General features: G+C 46.4%; 1 protein-coding gene across 1 annotated transcript; it reads right to left on the reverse strand.

Annotated features, from left to right (window-relative positions):
- Positions 1-1914: 1914 nt before the first annotated feature.
- olfml3a (olfactomedin-like 3a) lies at positions 1915-6049 on the reverse strand (the record flags this gene model as incomplete). The annotated part of the gene is made up of 3 exons (XM_084479953.1): positions 1915-2708; positions 4073-4397; positions 5942-6049. The coding sequence occupies 3 exons, from the start codon at positions 6047-6049 to the stop codon at positions 1915-1917; spliced, it is 1227 nt and encodes a 408-aa protein (XP_084336079.1).
- Between the last annotated feature and the right edge of the window lie 13049 nt (positions 6050-19098).

Genomic DNA, 19098 nt, shown 5'->3' on the forward strand with positions numbered 1-19098 from the left:
AGAATAATGTATCGGGTGTGAAGATTCAACATATACATAATTGCCATTGAGAGGTCACAAGCTACCATATTGTCTAATATTTGCTGTAAGTTTTAATATCTAGGATAACCATTGCTCAATTTAAGGACACGTTATGTTATTTTAGCACTGAATCTTTAGACTAGTAACTTTGTTTATCAAGTTAATTTACACTTGTATTTGTGGATAAATACAAATACATATCTATCTATATATCTATATATATTTGTTATGTTTGTTGTTAACATCTGGACTTTTGTTGTTGTTGTTGTTGTTGTTGTAGTAGGATTGCACACACTTCAATGAACTCAGGCTGGGAGTTTTTGCCAACAAGAGTTTAAAAAGGCACTTGTTAGAAACCAATTGCCACAAAACAGGAGGAAACTAATTCAATATGTATGTATGTATGTATGTATGTATGTATGGGGCATTCAGACTCCCTGCGGATACATATTTAGTGTTGAGTTATCGAAAGGCAATGAAAGGGTTAAAGACTCCTCAACAGAAAAATCAGGAATAGTAATTCAGCATCTCATAGTAACTGAAGCATAGCGAGCCGTATCGTAAATCTCATCCACTTGTTTGAGTAGACCAACATGGGAGCCAACAATGGTCTGATTCAGTAAGCAGACATACAAAAGAAAGCAGTTTTACCTCTTTCTTCACTAAGTGCAGTGGTACTCATGACTACAGAGTCCAATGCTTCTGGAGGAACATGTGGCCTAATTGGTGCTTGTTATGCCTAGAAAGTCTGTCAACATATTATTGTTTTTGCTTGGCACAATTCCTCAACCCCCACACCCCTTTCTGAAAATGTGACTGTTCTGACTGAAATGTTTGTCTCACCCTCTTCATTGTGGACTATTGGTGGACTTTCTCAGAAATAATGGCATTGGTTATATATTTTATACACAGAATATTTTAGTGTAATATTGAAAGCAAGTGGTTAAAAAAAAAAAAAGTTGTTTCTTTTCTAAGATGTAATTTATGATGGTCATGTTTCTCTGAACATGTGCTGTGTTTCCATAGTAGAAAATGTACCTGTTAATTCAATTTGCCTTAGTTTATGGACTGTTTTAAGACCTACAAGCTTTGGCTAAGATCTGTAGTGTTCCTTAAGGTCTTGTAATCCTTCCAACCATTATGGAAAGTAATGACTTTCCAATTTTATATTGAACAATTTGTACTTGTACTACACATGTTTGAGTAAATATCCTGGTGATTGAAACCAAAAGATTTGACCCTATAGTTCAGACAAAAGTCTATTTTTCAGTTTTCCTTAGACATCCCAGGTCGTTATGATGACTCATGATAATATGTGATTACATCAAATAAAATACATCTTGAATATATCCATGTATTAGTCTTACAATCTGATGTTTGAAAAAAAGAAATCATCTCCATGGGACTGTATCTCTTTATCTTTTACGAAGATGCTAATAAAGTGTCTCAACCTAAATACAAACTCCCTCACTTGTGTGATGATATGCTGAGAGAATAATCAATGGACCAGGCCGAGACCGAGCAGAAGACAAAGCAATCAGCGCTAGCAAATGGCGTTAAGAATCGACGTGGCTGTCGGTGTCGGTGTCCGATGCCGTTTCCATGGTATCGGGGGTGTGGATTAAGACACACATTAAAGTCAATGTCTAGTCGACCAGTGTATAGCAGTACTCATACTAGTTTACAATGTATTTATTTAATCAGAAACCTGTGTGACAATCCTATTACGCTACAGAAAAGGCGTATCGGTGTGACATAATGCATGAATTTGCAGCTAGAACATCGATCTCAACTGGGACTCATCCGCTACAAATCATAATCAGGTGCAATTTTCCAATTTGGAATCACATGATTTACAAAAAAAAACAACAGGCGTGGAACCAGTCCAGCGCACTAGCCCCGCCCTAGTCCTCCAAGGAGCTTCCTCTTGACGTTGAGCCGGTACAGGATCTGGTACCCGTCGTCCCAGGCGTACAGCTGCCTCTCGTCGGCGTTGTACTTCAGGCTGGCGTGCGCCCCGAACCTCCGGGGGAAGTAGAGCAGCGGCGCCTCCTCGCCGACCACCGCGCCGTTCACGTCGAACACGCACTGCACGCGGGACCGGCTGGCGGGCCGCGTGTTGTACACCACGTACACCGTCCCGCACGCCACGAAGGCCGCCTCGGCGTTCGCCCGGGGGCAGCGCGTGTCCCACATCTGCTCCGTGTCCAGCGTGTCTGGGTCCATCTTGGCCAGGTGCACGTTGGGCTCGTCCTCACCGGCGGCGAACAGCAGCCATACGGCGTGCTCGTCCGCCGCCAGGTCGGCCGCCGTCTCCGGGTTCAGGGCGTAGACGGGGGCGGGGTCCGCCACGGGGAACAGGGCGGTGGCGGCCGCCGTGCCCTTTAGCAGGTCGTACTTGACCACCTGGAGCTCCCGGCGGTCCGAGCCCTGGCGGTGGACGTAGTAGAGGTAGTCATCGTAGACAGCGGTGCCGGACCCAGCCCACGCCGAGGGGAGTCTTACGTCGACCCCGGAGGATCGGGAGAGGTCCGGCACCGAGTCGAAGCGGTGCGCGGTGTCCCCCGCCGTGCCGTTGAAGACGTACACCTTGGAGGTCCGGGGGTCCCTCAGCCACGTGCCCTTGGCCTCGCCCACCCGCTTCAGGATCTTCACGGAGCGGAGGCTGGATATGATGTCAACGCAGTCTGTAGGGAGGAGCCAATAAAAGCATGAAATGTGATGTTATTTCGCTGATAATGGAAGGGGGGAATTTGATTACCGAAGATGCGTTCCTGTCAACAAGGCACCGGGCGAGAACATTGATTTACGCCGGTGCATGCTGCATGTTAACGCTCCAATGAGATGAGCTCCTGCTCTAGAATTACACTGCCCAGATAGATAATCTGAATCAAGTGCACGTGTATTACCCTGACCACTGAAATCTTCCTGGCAATGTCTTCAGTGTGGTGCAGTGGGCCCGGCCCACTCCTCTCCTAGCACTGCTGCAGGTTAGCATGCAGAACACATCACAGTCTGCTGCTGTGTAGTTACATCAGCAGCTCAACGCACAGCGGACTCATAGGAGTCAGGATGTGAAACCAAAGGGAGAACAAAGGAAGTACTTTATACGTGTGAGCCCTGAATAGCAGCTCACACCCGACTCATCCACACTGAGAGAGGGGCTTCTTGATGCAATGCGGTCAAGTTGACTCCCGGTCAGCTCAGAGAACTAACAATGGCTTACTGTAAGTGTAGCACAGCCCCCGCCCCCAGCACCATGAAATGCTGGGTAACTCAGGCAGTGTTTCCTGTCCTGCAGGAGCAACACATTACAAATAGCACACACACATGCACACGCACACACACACACACACACACCAGAGTGAAGCCCGTCAGGACTCAGCAGGAGTCATCCTGTCTGCCTAGACTAAGTGAATGTTACTGACTATTGAACCTTTTATTCTATGTCTTGGAGTGCGGGAGTTAGCACAAAACATGAGGAGAACAATTGGAAATGATTCATGAGACAATATTCGGAAAGTGATTAATGAAGGAAGGGACACACACTCCCGCAGTGTGAGACAGACAGACACAGACGCACGCACGCACACACACACACACACACACACACACACACACACACACACACACACACACACACACACACACACACAAGGAATACCTCTGTATTGGCATAGATTTATTTTTGGAACATTTACGACAAAATAAGGTATGCAAAAGCAACCAGTAGGTGCAAAGCGTTCTCATTTATGACTAAAAAGAAGGTATCCGACCAGAAGTAAATTGGAAAATAATAATAACAATAACCGGTCAAAGGTTTGTTTGACTGGACAGCTGCAAAAAACACTTTCTCATTTTCAAGAACAATGTTTGTTCTTCAGGAACCATCAATGTAAACAGGGGTGGCAGTTTGCTCAATGTGGCTAAAAAAAGACAGACATCTTATCGCCCGTTGACTCAGCCAACACTCCGAATGAACAGATCAAAGGCAGCCACTCTGGGGGCCCAAAGCCCAGTTCCTGTATCGCTCGATCCCTCCGTTTCTCACCAGAGACTTCGGAGCGCACCTCCTCCCACTCCCCTTCATCCTCCTCCACCTGCTCCCGGGTCCTCCTGCTCGTTCCCGCGCGCCACACCCCCTGCTCGTGCACCTTATCTGCCGGGTCCACGCAGGCGCGCGGGGAGGTTGCTCTCTCCAGGTAGTCCAGCTCCCGCTCGGCGCGCTCCACGCGGTCGCCGGCGGCGCCCAGGTCCTGCCGGAGGTAGCGGTGCTCCTTCCCCACGGCGTCCACCATCTCGGCCGTCAGCTTCTTGAAGTTCAGCATTTCCGTGTGGTAGCGGTGGGACTGCTCGTGCCACAGCACCATGCGGTCCTGCCGGGGCCAGGTAGAGTTGGTGGGAAACGTGACAGCGAAATGCGTGTTTAGTATTGAAGTTGACATTGGGGATCGAACCCAGTGCCTTTTGTCTAGGAGTCACACACTCTCATCCACTAGAGACTTCCTTTGTTTAGGCCTACTCACTGCTGGTCTAATTAAACTACGTCATCATTGTGTGTGTGTGTGTGTGTGTGTGTGTGTGTGTGTGTGTGTGTGTGTGTGTGTGTGTGTGTGTGTGTGTGTGTGTGTGTGTGTGTGTGTGTGTGTGTGTGTGTGTGTGTGTGTGTGTGTGTGTGTGTGTGTGTGTGTGTGTGTGTGTGTGTGTGTGTGTGTGTGTGTGTGTGTGTGTGTGTGGAGCGAGATTGACGTGGCTGATTCAGTAATAAATGATTCCTCTCACGCTCGGTCTCATTTTCGTTTTCATTCTGTCGAGACATGGTGGTCGGATGGAATTGAATGCTCGATATACAACTTTATATTGAATTGTCATCTTCGTATCAAGTCAGTCAGTCGAGAGAGAGAGGTTCGAGCATATTGGATACAGAATGGCGAGCCGCCAGGGGGGGTGAAGAAGCGAGATGTGTAGTAAATAGATTTATTCATCTGTAAATAGATTTATTCATTACATCTTAAAAAACATCAACACAATGCCTTTCAAGTGGGCCTGCTACTTCCGGCACCATGGAGCCTAGAGTAAGCCCACGAGACAAATATTAATGTCGACGATATATCCAGGAGAACGCATTGTTAACTCACTGCTGTGAGATATGGAAAAATCCATATATACGTTTATTTTACCTTATTCTTTTTCAAAATGTTATACTTTGCAGTGCCAAGATATATTATGTTATATGTTGGCGCACACACACAATACACGCACTCTATTATAAGTTCTGTTTCATTCACCAAGTCGGATGTCACAACCAGGGGTAAACAAACAAAGGAGAATTAATTATTTTCTGCTCTATTTATCCACGGAGTGGGAGTGGATTTACGCATTGTGTCAACATTTGCAGCATAAATATCTTAATGATTTATCTGTCATGATGTGGCGGAGCAGTTGTCAGGCTGAACAACAAAAAAACGTCCCAGTTTTTTGATGCTTAAACAGTGCCCTGGACGGGGCTGGAGATGAGTGATGTGTTCCAGAGCCCCAGTGCAGCATGGGAGACCCAGGATTACAGGGACTGCAGTCTGAGTGCACCACTGTGATTTCCCCCAGAGGGCTCCAGTATATTTGAAGAGTCATTCAGAGATTGCATTAATTGGATTGCAGTATGGAGACATTAAATTCACATATGGGCGGAACAAGAAGCCTGGCGGGCAGGGAGGTCTGGTCTCGGAGTCGGATCCTCCTGAAATATATTCCTTCCTAAGTTTTTACTCTTTCGTCTTTTTAACTCCAGGGTAATGATCCCCAAGGGGAAGTGTGCTTCAGTGGTTTCTAATGTATAATGAAATAGCCTACATGTCCTCCCACATGGAAACAGGGTTGGATCAATTCTTTTTCTACCAGAAAGCACAAATTGTTGTCTTACCTCTATGGCCAGCAGCCTGTTTTCCAGATAGTCTATCAGCCCTTGGTAGTACTGGGCTCCGGTGGAAGCCCACGCCATAGACACAAACAGAACAATGACCGGCTTCATTGCCGACGTATTAAGTGGACGGATCCACTCTGTGACTCTGTCCTCACTTTTCCACTGCTTCCCTTTCTGTACTTGAATCCTTGCTACCGTTGTGCTAGCGTCCTCTCAGCTCCCCAGCTGGATTAAAAGAGGGGATGTACTGTACTTTGAAGTAGTGCACCGTCAGCGGGGTAGAGTCCAGTTTTTTGGGAGCTTTTAGAGTTGCTAATTCTCTTGGCGGCTTTACTTTCCTGGAATGTTTTCCCAAACTCCCAGGGAGGGGCCTTCGGAGCGACCTCAGCCCTCTCCGTTCCTCAAAAGTGGAAGTGCTTTACCTCCTGTGTGTGTGTAACAACATATGTGTGTGGCCGTGTGTCCCAAGGCAGAAAATTTGCAATGTCTTTTTTTCCCTCTTTACCTTCTTGACTTTCAGCTCGGCCTGCACAGCCAGTAGACTGCGTGCTTAATACTGTCAGGCAGTCATCAGGAACTCAATTTGGATCATGATTATACAAGAGTCTCTTTACTGAGTAGTAAATTGAAAATGCATACAGCATCACAGAACTATCTGACAGTCTATTTTTAGTTTGGGGTAATACTAAAAAAAAGTTTTATAATGAAGCACCAAAACATAAAACATCTTGACACACAATAATAATGGAACTGTAGTTCCGTTATTATTTATCTGTAGTCATGTTGGAGACAGAGAAAGGAGAAATACTTTGCCATTTGTGAAATGAAATATGTGGTGTGTAATCGGGCTCCTCCCACAAGCAACCTGTTGTTACTTAACGACCCATTGTGGAGCATCACACAGACACACACACAGACAGACACACACACACACACACACACACACACACACAGCTCACCCACTTGCTCACTGCAGGGTCAAAAGTGTACACGGCTGTGATCACAGAGACCATCACGCCAGGAAGAGCCCTCACCTTTCACCCTGTCATAACAGATCAAACTTTGTTCCGTGGCAGAAGGTGAGCCCGTATTACTGGGAGTAACAAGAGCAAAAAAAATAACAAGGGAGGAGTCAAAGCCGAACGGATGCAGGATCCTCTAAGTAGAGAGAACCACATTAATGTATCACATTAATTACAGATTCAGATTCTCCCTCATTAGGTGTCTGATGTCGGAGCTGTAATGAGATGCTCGCTGTGTCTCACGTCGGCCATCGCTTCCAGGGAACTGGAGGTGAACTGTGGCGTGAACAGAGCCCTGCTGCGTCTATTTTGGTGCACACGGAGACAGCCAAGGCGGACGGCGAGTGTCGTCATGGTAACACATGGTGCCATGCAGCCCCTTGTAGAAGTGGACTTGGCTACCTCTCGTCTGATCTAATCTGGAAGCCACGGCCTGTCTCTCACTGTCCGGCCTCTTTGTGTGTGTGTGTGTGTGTGTGTGTGTGTGTGTGTGTGTGTGTGTGTGTGTGTGTGTGTGTGTGTGTGTGTGTGTGTGTGTGTGTGATGCCATAGTGTGTGTGTGTGTGTGTGTGTGTGTGTGTGTGTGTGTGTGTGTGTGTGTGTGTGTCTCTGTGTCTGTGTTTGTGTGTACGTGTTTAAGCCTCAAAGGATTTTATTTCATTATAGTTTCAAATGACATTTCAGGCTGTTTTGCAAAAGGTGCTTGTACTTTGAAGCATGCGGTAATTTATATCAATGCTTTAATTTGTCATTAATGATTTTAAAAACATGATTAATGTTTAATTACACTAATGCCTTGTTTGGCCTGATCAAAGGACGTGAACCAATTATGATTAATTATTCTCTATCAACCGGTAGCAAATCTCTTTTATAACCTTTGGCTTGGGGATTGATGTCTGTTTAAGAGATTAACAATAGGTCAGATGTTTGTTGCTAGATGGCTTGCATTGGGTTCACACACAAATGCCAAAACATTAAGTCATCATTACATTTTAGGTAGGTAATGACAACATTACCTACCTAACTAACTCATTGACTCACTCACTAACTAACAACCTAGCCAATACATACTAGCTCATACCTAACTACTAACTACTAAGTAACTACTAACTAGCTATTTTATTTACTCAACTTAGCATGTGATGTGACCCATCCAGTGTTATTTTTCATGTATCTATACCTGAATAATTCATGTCTATACATACTATTAAAACCTGGCAGAGGGAGTTGATGTTCTTCAATAAATCTGTTGAAAATGTATTAAAACAAATGAGGAAAAGGTGAACAAAACGATTTTGCAGTCAGACTGATTGACTGACTTGCTGACAGTCAGACTGACTGGCTGCCTGGATAACTGACAGACTGACTGACTGCATGTTACAATAAATGCATTAAATGATAAAGATCCAATCCAGAAATTGCAAGAATCATAAAAGTACAATTTAAAAAATATTAAAACTTTTTTTGGTTTTTAGTTTATTTCATGGGCCAAGTTGCAGTCTGAATTGATTAGTTCTCATTGTGATGAGTCCTCGCATTTCACCATTGTGGAGCCAGAAAAACAAATAATCGGGCTATTAAAATTAAGATGTGACTGGATGTGTAGGCGGTGGCCCGTCGCAGTTATTGTCAACTCATAGAGTCATCCACAAGATGGCAGCAGCTGTCTATAAGTAGAAGAAAGGCCAATGAGTACGGTACTTGGTTTTGGCTCAAATGAGTGGATTCAAAGATCCCAAAACAAAAGTTAAACTGAAAGATTCCTAAAGGCTATAGGCTTCTTCAGGATGCATCATGGGATTTTCTGTGAGCCATTAAAAAAGGCTAACAGAGTTTTGAAAGACCTTGTGGCAGTTCCACACACAATGTCTCCCCATGATGATAAATAATTTAATGATTAATTACTAAACAGTTACAAAAAAAAACACTAGCATAGCCCAATATGCCTTGCACCATTTAATTACTATTATAGAAGCAATTTGTTCAAGAATACACAAGACACTGTTCTAAATACCCCCTTGGGTGTAATATGCCCTTGGTGGGTAATCTAAAATATGATAATTAAAAAATAGCATGTGTGTACATGCAAATATGTGTGGTTGTGTTTGCACATGCATGTGTGTATGTGTCGGCATATGCTTATGTGTGTGTGTATGAGTTTGTGCATGCTTGTTTGTGTACCTATGTGTGTGTGTGCATGCTTGTGTGTGTGTGTGTGTGTGTGTGTGTGTGTGTGTGTGTGTGTGTGTGTGTGTGCGTTTGTGTGTGTGTGTGTCTGCATTTGTGATAGTGTGTGTGTGTGTGTGTGTGTGGGTAGGTGTATGTGTGTGTTCTGTAGGTTTATGCGTGACCCATGCAGATCTTGCACAATCTCTGCCCTCCCCATGTACTTGCCCTCTCACCAGGCGTCAGCAGCCACTCGTAAAAGAGCCCCCTTTTCCTCCACAACAAAACAAAAGCCATAAAGGCTACTTTCTTTATTAGCCTCTCCCATTGATTGAGGGGGTCAGAGGAGCCCGACAGCCCAGTGCCAGGCTGTATAAAAGAGCAGAGCGTATAGTGAAGCAGTGTAAATCCTTTAAGGCTCTTGTAAATGGCTTTAATACACCCAAGGCGCCAAATCACTTGACCTGCTTTAGCCTTGCCGCTCAGGGGCCTTTCTGGCTGGCTGAGCAGTGTGGAGCCAGGCCCCTCTCCTGCTATTCTCCTGCTGTCAGTCCAGGTAAAAGTCAAGGCCTTATTAGCGACACGCTCACCCTGCCCGGATCCAGCCGCCGCTGGCACGCCTGAGTTTAATCAGCTGTTAACAGGCCAGAGCGGCGACTCCCGGCCCTGCATCACGTGTGGGTCCCTCTGGTCTGCCTGTCTTTCACCCTGCCTGTCTGCCTGCTAGTCTGCCGGTTCTGTATGTATGTCTGCCTGCCGTCTGTCTGCCTGTTTGTCTGCTTGCTTGTCTTTCTGTGTGTAAGTCCGTCAGTCTGTCTGTGCCTGCCTGCCAGTCTTACTATACCAATGCATTTAGGTTTTTGTAGACTTTTGCATTCTACTATTACTTCGGTGTGTCCGGGTCTGTACTCACACATGTGAGGGATTTTATAATAATTTCCTCTCACCTATCACATTCAATTCATATACAAGTTTTCCCCATGTTCACCACCTGTGCACTTAATGTACTCCTAGTGCGCACGACTACAAACAGGTGTTCCTTCTTCATAACACCGTGACTGGGCCCATGTCAAGACACTGGACATTTCTATCCATACACATTTTCCCAACTATGTTGTTAATGAGAATCTGCCAACTTGTCAACCCTGCCCATAGTATGACAGCCAGTGCAGAGCAGGAGCTTAGGGCCTGCTGTAGAGGCTGTGGACGCTGTAGGGGCCATACAAAACGTACAGGCGGGATCAGCACTGGAGGCTGCAGAGGTTGGAGGGGCTCTGGAGGCTGTAGAAGCTGTTGAGGCTGTAGAGGCTGTAGGGGATGTACAGACTATGCTGTGAAGGCTGTATAGACTGTAGAGGCTGTAGAGGCTGAGGAGGCTGGAGAGGCTGCAGAGGCTATATAGGCTGCGGAGGCTGGAGAGGCTAGTTTGGCTCTCAATGCTCTACAGGCTGTGGAGGCTGTAGAGGCTATAGGGGATGTAGCGGCTATTGAGGCTATAGGAGATGTAGAGGCTATTGAGGCAATTGAGGCTGCAGCGGCTGTAGGGGCTGTGGGGGCTGTAGAGGCTTCAGGATGTGGACAGCTGCACAGAGGGCTCTGGATGTGGGTGGAGGGTAGAAAACACGCTGACAAAAGCAGCATTTATCCAACGCGGCCGTCACACTCACGGCAAACAGCGCACAGCTTGACCACTGGAAAAAAAGCTGCTGTATAATGTGGGTGATAATATCCAAGGTAACAGGCAAACTGGTGTCTCGGGGGCGGGCAGCGGCCCCACACATACAGCTGTGAGCCATACCTGCTGGTAATGCCTCTCCACATCGCCACCACAACCACCACAACCACCACAACAGTACTGACTGGGAACCAGGGAGTTCTGCTGGGAACCACAAAGTTAACTGGGAACCACACAGCTGTGGCGGGGAACCAATTTACAGCATTGCTGCAACTTTATGTAGCATGAAAAGCTGTTATTTTTTGTTATTATTGATGTTTGAATGACGGGTCTAAGTGGCGAGAAGGGGTGCTGGGAGTGCTCTGATCTGCATGCACTAAGAGGAAATGTATGCAATATTACGTAATGCAACACAGCCATAATAATGTTCAATAACAAAGCCATCACAACGTAACTCATCACAGCAATCCTAAAACGATACAACACATCCATCATAACTTAATATAACACAGCCGGAAAAACATAATATCACACAGCCTTGGTGACATAATCTAACAAAATGATCATAACAAAATAGAACACAGCCATCATAATGTAACTTTTCACAGCCATCATAACATAATACAACATCATCATCAGCCCTTATTGTGAAATGATAGCCAATTATGTACAGCCCACAGGTTAAATAACAGGAGGCTGCTTTTTTGTGTGTTTTTTTTCTGTGTGTGTGTGTGTGTGTTGGTGTTGTGAGCTTTGTTCTCGCACCTCTGGAGGCAGCATAGAAGGATGCAGCACAGAACACCGTGAGAGGTGGGACAAAGAGAGAGAGAGAGAGAGAGAGAGAGAGATGTTGAAAGCGAGAGATAGAGATAGAGAGAGAGATGTTGAGAGAGAGAGATGGAGAGAGAGAGAGAGAGATAGAGAGAGAGAGATGTTGAGAAAGAGAGAGAGAGAGAGAGAGAGAGAGAGAGAGAGAGAGAGAGGGAGAGACAGAGAGAGAGATGTTGAGAGAGTGAGAGAGGGGGAGAGATGTTGAGAGAGAGCAAGGGAGATGGCTAGAGAGAGTGAGAGAGGTGGGTCTGTGCATACCATTAACTCACAAAGCACTCATTACTCTGCAGTCTCTCTCCAGCCTCCTCTATAGCTGGAGAAACAAGTCTGCTCACGCTCCACACATTATTCCCCAGCAGCTCAAACACCTATTTGGCACGTCGCCGCGCGGCTTTAACCATGACTCATTTGAGTGAAATGCATCAAACTTTGATTAATGGAGGCTTTACGGTTGCCAGCTTGTGAAATGAACAGGGATGTATGCAGGGGCAAAGGCCCCCTTCTTCCTGTAAGCAGAGTCTGTCTGTGTGTGTTTGTGTGTGTGTGTGTGTGTGTGTGTGTGTGTGTGTGTGTGTGTGTGTGTGTGTGTGTGTGTGTGTGTGTGTGTGTGTGTGTTTTTGTGTGTTTGTGTTCGCCTGTGTGACTATGTTTGTGTGTGTGTGTGTGTGTGTGTGTGTTTGTTTGTTTGTGTATGTGTGTGTGTGTGTGTGTGTGTGTGCGCGCGCCTGTGTGACTGTGTGTGTGTGTGTGTGTGTGTGTGTGTGTGTGTGTGGGGGGGGGGGAGTTTGGGGGGAGTTTGGCCCCACCTGCAATTCCCCTGGTTTCAATAGTAACACAGGTTTGTTGTGTTTCACCATCCCTGTGCATCATGGGAAAATAGACATTACAGAGACACATACATAGACATACATTTACTGTCAACATCGCCGCTCATAAAGCTGACGCAGTGAGCCGCCATCTTGTGCTGTAAATTATTGTTATGGGGAGATCGGAGGGCGGGGGGGGGCTGCAATGACTTTTAACACTTGTTACAGCGAAAAGAAACGCCAAATGTAACGGAAACGCCACACAGTAAACTGAAGGGATGCATATGAGGAACGTGTGACTTCTTCTTTTGATTAGGAAATATTTAATTATTATTATTATTATTATTATTATTAATTATTATTATTATTATTATTATTATTATTATTATTGTTATGTTATTAGGTCATTACATGTTCCTTGGCATGGTATCTGGAATAGTGAAAGCATGAGCGTAAACCTTTCCCTTTGTATCCACCAATGCTCTGTAATTACTCCTTCCCCTAAAAACAAAAACATAAAACCCACAATGCTCCGGCACAGCTCCTACGGCCGCCGTTGCATCACCATGATTATAGAATGTGGGATTGCACTGACAAGCAATGCAGAAAGATACACGTTTAACAGCCTCGGGGCAGAGGATGAGGCTGGCAGCAACTTTAGACCATCCACAAAGTCCTCCTGTTGTTAGTTATCTTCTTCTTCTTCTTCTTCTTCTTCTTCTTCTTCTTCTTCTTCTTCTCCTCCTTCATTTTTTTCATTCTTCTTCTTCTTCTTCTTCTTCTTCTCCTCCTTCATTTTTTTCATTCTTCTTCTTCTTCTCCTCCACCTTCTTTTTCTTCTTCTTCTTCTTCTTCTTCTTCTTCTTCTTCTTCTTCTTCTTCTTCTCTCCTCCTCCTCCTCCTCCTCCTCCTCCTCCCTCTTCTTACAGTGCTTATCATAATGAGCAGGGGTATTAATGGTGATGGGCCAGTAGTGGAGGCTTGTGGCTGGGGTCCTCTGTTGGGGACGTCCCTAATGACCCGTTGTCCCGTTGCAGACAGGAGCAGAGAGAGTCTGCGTGAGGGGGTCATTTCAGCAGCTGTTTCGGGGCGTGTCGTGCGGCGTCGATACACTCTGTCATGGCCTATCTAATGGTAGGGATTGTTTAGGGGGCCACCTTCTTGTCTCCATGAAGGCATTGAGTAGGGATGGATGGGGGTGGGGGGTGGGAGGGGGGAGGAATGGGGGTGCTGTGGGAGGGTGGTGGGGGGGGGGGGGGGGGGTGCTTTAAATGAGTAAAATAAAATAACATAAAAAAACAGGGAGCTGGTTTTGAATTCAACAGGGCAAATCGTCTCCAACAGAGAACGGTAACGGCATGAACTTAAGAGGGAAAAGAAGTATGGGAGGGAGAGAGGGGGGGAGAGTGCGATAGTTTGAGAGAGAGAGAGAGAGAGAGAGAGAGAGAGAGAGAGAGAGAGAGAGAGAGAGAGAGAGAGAGAGAGAGAGAGAGAGAGAGAGAGAGAGTGTTGGGTGAAAGGAAGAGAGGGGAAAACGAAGAAATCACAAGTGAGAGAGAACAATAGAGAGAGAGAACAGGAGGGAAGAGTTTGTGAGAGACAGAGAGGGAGTAAGAGAGTGATAGGGAGAGAGTGCACCAGATAGCAAAAGAGAGAGGGAGCTCAAGTGATAGCAATAGAGGGTGAGAGAGAGGGGGAGAGGGAGGGAGAGAGAGAGGGAGGGAGGCTGAGAGAGATGGCGTCTCAGGCAGACAGTCTGGCTGCAGCAGGATCTGCGGCACTCAGCGTCATGTGATCCTGGGGTCAAAGGTTATCCTCACTGATGAGTATCGGCCCGGCCCGGCCTTGGAGTGGCTTTCACTCCCAGGGTCTGGAAAGTTTATTTCAGGAGTTCATTTGGCCAGCTCCAGACTGTAAACCTGTCTCAAGCCAGAAGAATTATATCCACAAATATGACTTTTTTTGGGGGGGTTGGAAGAATGGCTTTAGCAGCCAGCCCAAATATCTGACAATCTTCTTTTAGTTTTTTTCTATTAGGCAAAAATCGGGTTGTAACAGGAAAACGAGGTGATTGTAGTGTGGTTCCCCCTCCACTCAAAACCGACATCCACAGGATTTCAGCCTGGATTTGGAAGATTATTGTTTTGTAGTCTGCGGAGTGTGTGAAAGTCTGATGGTATTTTTCCTTCCCCCCAGGAGAACCCCGTCCCTCCACACACTCCGTTCCAGGGTTAGTATCAGGGACTGTTGCTACACCTGGGAGCTCGCTGGGCCGTGCCGACGAGGGGAACACACTCGCTGGGCGAATGACTGTGGATGATCCGGCGATCTCCTAGCAACAAGGCGCCCCGTTTATTAACACAACAATACCACGGCAACTCACAGAGGGGATCCTGTGAGATCCACTCTGCCCCCCCAACCCCCCGCCCCCCCCCCCCCCCCCCCTCCCCACCCCATCATGCCCGTGTTCAAATCTCTCCACAGATCAAACTCTCTCTAGGGAACAATAATAATCACAATGGAATTTCAAAATAAGAGCGTCAGCAGGACACCCCGTTAAAGGCGTCTGAGAGATTACAGCTGCGCCCCGGAACAGGCAGGCGTGATGTATGAGATTACACATTCTGAACCAACGGATGGCCGGACGCCCGGGGCCGTTTATGAGCCTGCCAGATGATCCAGGACCTTGATGTACACAGACCTTCAGTACCTACACGGGATACCCCCCGCAGAGGAGAGAGAGAGAGAGAGAGAGAGAGAGAGAGAGAGAGAGAGTGATTTAAGACTGACTTGACCTTGAGGTTTAAACTTCCTTAGACTGAATAAGCGTTCTTCAGTGGCTCCACAGTCCTTGTCTATGCCCCTTCGGGTGCGAACTAACTATCATCATCGTCATCATCATCATTTTCATCATCTTCATCATCATCTTCATCCTTCGCATCTCACAGCTGATCACATTTTCTCCTCCTTTAACTGAAAGAAGAAATGAACGGGGCTCGAGGTTAACAAGCCATGTGGCCTTGTGGTTTGCCAGTTCATTACCACGGCGACAAGGAAAGGAGTGAGTGATGGCAGATTGCCGTGTTCCATCCAACACACATGTTAACACGCACTCACTGCCGCTGTTCCTCTTCTGACATTGTATTTGACAAATTTGTTTTCACATAAATCATATTCAGTATTCCTACACACAAAGCAATGCCATTTAAGGGGATTCCTGGACATCTTATCACCAAGGTAACGCTGGTGCGCCTCAGGCTGGGTTATAAACAATGTCATACGCCCTGATCCTGAAGGGCCCCCCCCCCCACCCCCCCACCAGGGCTCCAGCGTTTATCGCTATATCTGTCCCGGTGACAACCTTACGCCAAGTCCCAAATCTAAACACCCCCCCCTCTCCTTGGACCTATCTGCCCCATCGCTCTGACGGGGCCGATCCCCCCACCCCCGTCCCCCACCCCTATATTTTAAATAATATATATTACAGGCTAGAAATATGGTGACGTGGGACATTTTTTTCATGAGTGCCGCAGTCGCACATACGGTGCAGCGGCAGCCTGTGAACATGGTGCTGTGTTGCGTGCTGCTTTGTGCTGCGTTGTGCGTCCTTGTGCTGCGCTGTAATGCGTTGGCGGCTTTGTGCGTCGTTTGTGCTGCACTGTGTTGAAAAAAACAAAATAGCTCATTTAGAGACCGACCCAAGCACAAAAAACAGCCCTACGTTTTATTACACACACAACACAATAGCATACACACACACACATACACACGCCCACACACAAACACACTCTTGAGTGCACACATCCATGAACACACAGACATAATGTAGACATAGATAACAAACCCCACACACAAAAAAAAACACAGCCACACAAACAAGGTGGTGAAACATGAAAATGGTCTGACTGGAACGCGTTCCCCTAAATGAGCTGATAGGTCTGAGAGCCCCAGCGTCTCCATTCTCCCTCATTACGACTCCAACCGTTCTCAGTAGCTCCACATTCCAGAGGCTCTTATGGTTTTCGCTGCTGCGTCTCTCGGAGACTGCAGAGCGATTAACAACGATACCAATCTAGCAGTGGCTCCAGGTCGGCCCTCCGTGGGCTCCTGAAGGCAAGCTGTCCCAGAGTCAGGGCACACCCACCCCCCCCCCCCCCCCCCCCCCCGCCCTTGGGAAGAGGAACATTGTGTGTGTGGGGGGTGTGTGGGGGGCTGGGGGGGGCGGGGGGGGGGGGGGGGGGTGGAGGCATCAGGACAAACAATCAATGCCACTGACAGATCCACGTCAGACGGGGGATAATTACAGAGCCAACGCTGTGAAAGATATTGTGTCATTACAAGCCCGTCGTCTCCTCTCCAAGGAGGGTAGGCTCTGTGTTTGTGTGTGTATGTCTGTGTATGTGTGTGTCTGTGTGTGTGTGCATGTATTAGTGTGCATGAATCTTTTGAGTAACTACTAGTCAGAAAACGAATAACTAAAAACCAACTAGTCCATTGCTTCTCTGTATATTCCAGTACAACAACAATCAACTAACGCACACAGAAATGCTTGCGCACATGCATGTGTGCAGACACACACACACACACACACACACACACACACACTTCCCACCTGAAAAATGACTACTGTTCAGGATGTGTCTCTATCACGGTTCTTCATTCATCATTTATTGATAATATTATACTAACTAACCGTCAACCAATCATCACAGTAGGCTCATCGTCCAAGCCGACCCTATTGGCCCCACCGTCCTCCGGACCTCCTCCCTCGACACCCGGAACCCAAATGCACACACACACACACACACACACACACACACACACACACACACACACACACACACACGCACACACACACAGAAGGCCAGTACAGACAAGGGGGGGCCAAAATCAAAGTTGAAAGAGGCAATTTCGGAAGAACATTACAGAAATGGCTTACATGGCTGCCTGTCTGACCCGAAAAACGCTCGTCGTCTTAAAACTGTCACTGGATGATTATGAAGATATGACGTTTTCAAACGGTACTGGGTGCTGAAAGTGGCCCTGACAGTGAAAATGGCAGAAGTAAATTATGGGGTAATATTTAAAATAAATACAGGCTATGTCAGCTATGTTATTATTTAATTATTATGATTAATAATTAATAATTAATAAATAATATTAATAATTATAATAATAATAATTATTATTATTATTACTATTTTATTATTACTATGACTTTTACTATTATTATCGATATGCAAAATTCACAATGGAATTACTATCACCAATTTCAAAAGATAAGAAAGATTTGGACACTTCAATCAAGGTTTGCTGAAAAAATGATTTTCTAGGCCTAAGAAACACAATTCTTTAGTAAAGACCAATTCATCATAAAAGCATTCAACCACAGCTATCCGTCTGCATTAACATAAAATCACGACAACAACATAGTTATTTTCCTCACTATTCATGCACAGGGAATGGTAATTTGGCCTCTGGGGAATTTTTGTACAGTTTATGATAATAAAGGAAAAATGTGAATTATAAACACACAAAAACTGAAATGAAGGACAGCTGAGGGGAACTACAACCAGACCAACAATATGATCAAGCAACTCCCTCATCCTGTTCAATCGTCTCCCACCCACTAGATGGACATAGAAGCCTGGGGGGTTGTCATGGCAACGGCTTTGTGGGGAGGTGGAACCCCTGGTATCAGCAGGACTTCGGGTCTGCACAGAGTCAGTTGTTTGGGGTAACTTGGGGTTGCGGAGGGAAAAATGCAAAGCATGCTGGGAGAGTACAACATAGGAGGGGTCGTCTGGCACCTCGGCGGCAGAGAGCCTTAGTCTCGTGGCGTCGGCGCTCCGCAGGTAGCCATGTTTGGAAGTCCTGACAAACACAAAGAAGACGGAATGCATAGGAGCGCGGGTCACGGGCGCGTGTTTAGCTCCGTTCTCGTATCTCTCCTCCATAGTTGGCTTTTAAGTGTCGGGCTCCTCCCATTGGCCATTTATTTTGGTGTTTTCAGTGTTGATATTACAGGAAGTGTTGATACTGCATAGTTAACTGGAATGGTTTGTTGCCTGTATATACGCACATGAATTTGGGAGTTTTCGTAAACAAGCGGAATTCTTTCACTCATCGGCTGTATAACAAAGGAAGGAGCTGATGGTGTGAGGCCCAGTGTCCTCGGACACCACTTTGTTTCCCTATTCCCTCTCAGGTACATCGGCATATAGACGTTTCTCAACTCCATAAGAATATCCCAGCCTTCACATTGTAAAGACGCCGTTGGTGTAAGGACAACAAATCCCATAATGACTCTCTCATTACAGCTATAACCGATCGTGTTGGTTTACCCGACATCCCAGAAAGACCTCCGCAATTTCTCCACAATGGGACACATTCATGAAAACCTTGTTTCTTGTGAGGGGAAGGGGAAAAAAAAGAGAAGAAAAAAAAACAGTTTTGCTCTTAGTATTGGACAGATGTAATTGTAGTCACTCAGCTTGGCTGATGCTGATAATGGGGCAATGGGAAATTCCTGTCAGAGCCACGGCACAGGACGGTTTCGCAACCACTTTGGCAGGCGCTGGTGGCTCCGTGGCAGGGCAGCGAATGGGTTGCAGCATGCTCACATAGCTGTCATTAAACACGTTAAGGAAAGAAGGA

Source organism: Micromesistius poutassou (genome assembly GCF_964030765.1).
Source record: "Micromesistius poutassou genome assembly, chromosome: 15".
NCBI lineage: Eukaryota > Metazoa > Chordata > Actinopteri > Gadiformes > Gadidae > Micromesistius > Micromesistius poutassou.